The following is a 1707-nucleotide window of genomic DNA, read 5'->3' as shown; positions in this document are numbered from 1 at the left end:
GAGCTGAGCCCCGCAGGAGGCTCCAGCAGCGAAGCCCCGCAGCCCGGTTTGCAGAGCGGTGCGGAGCCCCGGACCAAAGTCCCGACGGAGGTGTCTGCCTGCAACCCGGAGCAGAGTCCCGTCGGAGAATCCCAGAACCCGGCTGATCCCTACAGCGGAGCCGGGCTGAACCTCGCAGCAAAACCCCCTCGGAGGGTCCCGGAGCCCGGCTGAACCCCGCATCCCGGAGCAAAGCCCTGTCAGAGGCTCCTGGAGCCCGGTCGAAGTCCGTAGCGGAGCTCGGCTGCATCCCAGAGGAGAGCCCCGTCCGAGGATCCCGGTGACCGGGCTGATCCCTACAGCCAAGCCCAGTCGGAGGCGCCCGGAACCCGACTGATCCCCGCATCCCGGTACCCGGGCTCAATCCCACAGCAAAGCCCCGTCGGAGGCTCCCGGGCGCCCCCGGGAGCGGAGCCCCGTCGGGGCGGGCGGTTGCCCCTCAGCCAGATCCCCGGAACCCGGTAGGAGGAGGTTCCCGAAGCCCTTCGGGACCCCCTCCCCCCCCCCCCAACTCTCGGTGAGCGGCGGTGCCCGGGGGATCACCCCCCGGTCCCTCCATGGACTGAGATGGCCTCGGAGCTGGCCATGAGCGCGGAGCTGCCCACCAGCCCCCTCGCCATCGAGTACGTGAACGATTTCGACCTGATGAAGTTCGAAGTGAAGAAGGAACCGGCGGAGGCGGAGAGGCTCTGCCACCGTCTACCCGCCGGCTCCCTCTCCTCCACCCCGCTCAGCACGCCCTGCTCCTCCGTGCCTTCCTCGCCCAGTTTCTGCGCTCCCAGTCCCGGCGGACAACCGGCACCCGGTCCCCCAACCACCACCGCCGCCTCCCTGGGTTCCAAACCGCAGCTGGAGGAGCTGTACTGGATGTCGGGTTACCAGCATCACCTCAACCCCGAAGCTCTCAACCTGACGCCGGAGGACGCGGTGGAGGCGTTGATCGGCGCCCCTCACCATCATCATCATCACCATCAAGGTTACGAGCCTTTCCGGCCTCAGCCTTTCGGTGGCGAGGAGCTACCGCCGGCCGCCCATCATCATCCCGGCCACCACCATCATCATCATCACCACCTGCGCTTGGAGGACCGCTTCTCCGACGATCAGTTGGTGAGTATGTCGGTGCGGGAGCTCAACCGGCAGCTGCGGGGCTTCAGCAAGGAGGAGGTGATCCGCCTCAAGCAGAAGAGGAGGACCTTGAAGAACCGGGGCTACGCTCAATCCTGCCGTTACAAGCGGGTCCAGCAACGGCACATCTTGGAGAACGAGAAGTGTCAACTCCAGAGCCAGGTGGAGCAGCTCAAGCAGGAGGTGACCCGTTTGGCCAAGGAAAGGGATCTGTACAAAGAAAAATACGAGAAGTTGGCCGGCCGGGGTTTCCCGAGGGAGCCCTCCCCCTCCGCCGCCCCCAAACCCGCCGCCGACTTCTTCATGTGAGCCCCTAAACCCGTGGGGGGGTAGGGGGGAGGAAAGAGTGGATGGGGTGGGGGTCCCCCCCTTTTTTTTTTTTTTCCTCACCCCTCCCGTGCGGGGAGAGCAAACCCTCTGCTTATATATAAAAAACAAACAAACAACCCCCCCCAATTATTATTCTTCTTTTTGCCCTTTGAAATTTTGGGGAGGGGGATGTTGAACCCCCACTCCCATCCATGGCGGGGGGGGGGGGGGGGC

The 1707-nt window shown here is 64.9% G+C and overlaps 1 protein-coding gene across 1 annotated transcript; it reads left to right on the top strand.

The window, feature by feature from the left end:
- The first annotated feature begins 606 nt into the window (after positions 1-606).
- On the top strand, positions 607-1473 carry MAFA (MAF bZIP transcription factor A). The gene has a single exon (XM_074145459.1). The coding sequence runs from the start codon at positions 607-609 to the stop codon at positions 1471-1473; it is 867 nt and encodes a 288-aa protein (XP_074001560.1).
- The last annotated feature ends 234 nt before the right edge of the window (positions 1474-1707 follow it).

Source organism: Numenius arquata, chromosome 3 (genome assembly GCF_964106895.1).
Source record: "Numenius arquata chromosome 3, bNumArq3.hap1.1, whole genome shotgun sequence".
NCBI classification, from domain to species: Eukaryota; Metazoa; Chordata; class Aves; order Charadriiformes; family Scolopacidae; genus Numenius; species Numenius arquata.
This window is presented reverse-complemented; position numbering and strand designations above follow the sequence as displayed.

Excerpts from the sequence above, each read along its gene's own strand:
- MAFA (XM_074145459.1), top strand. The coding sequence starts at position 607 with ATGGCCTCGGAGCTGGCCATGAGCGCGGAGCTGCCCACCAGCCCCCTC.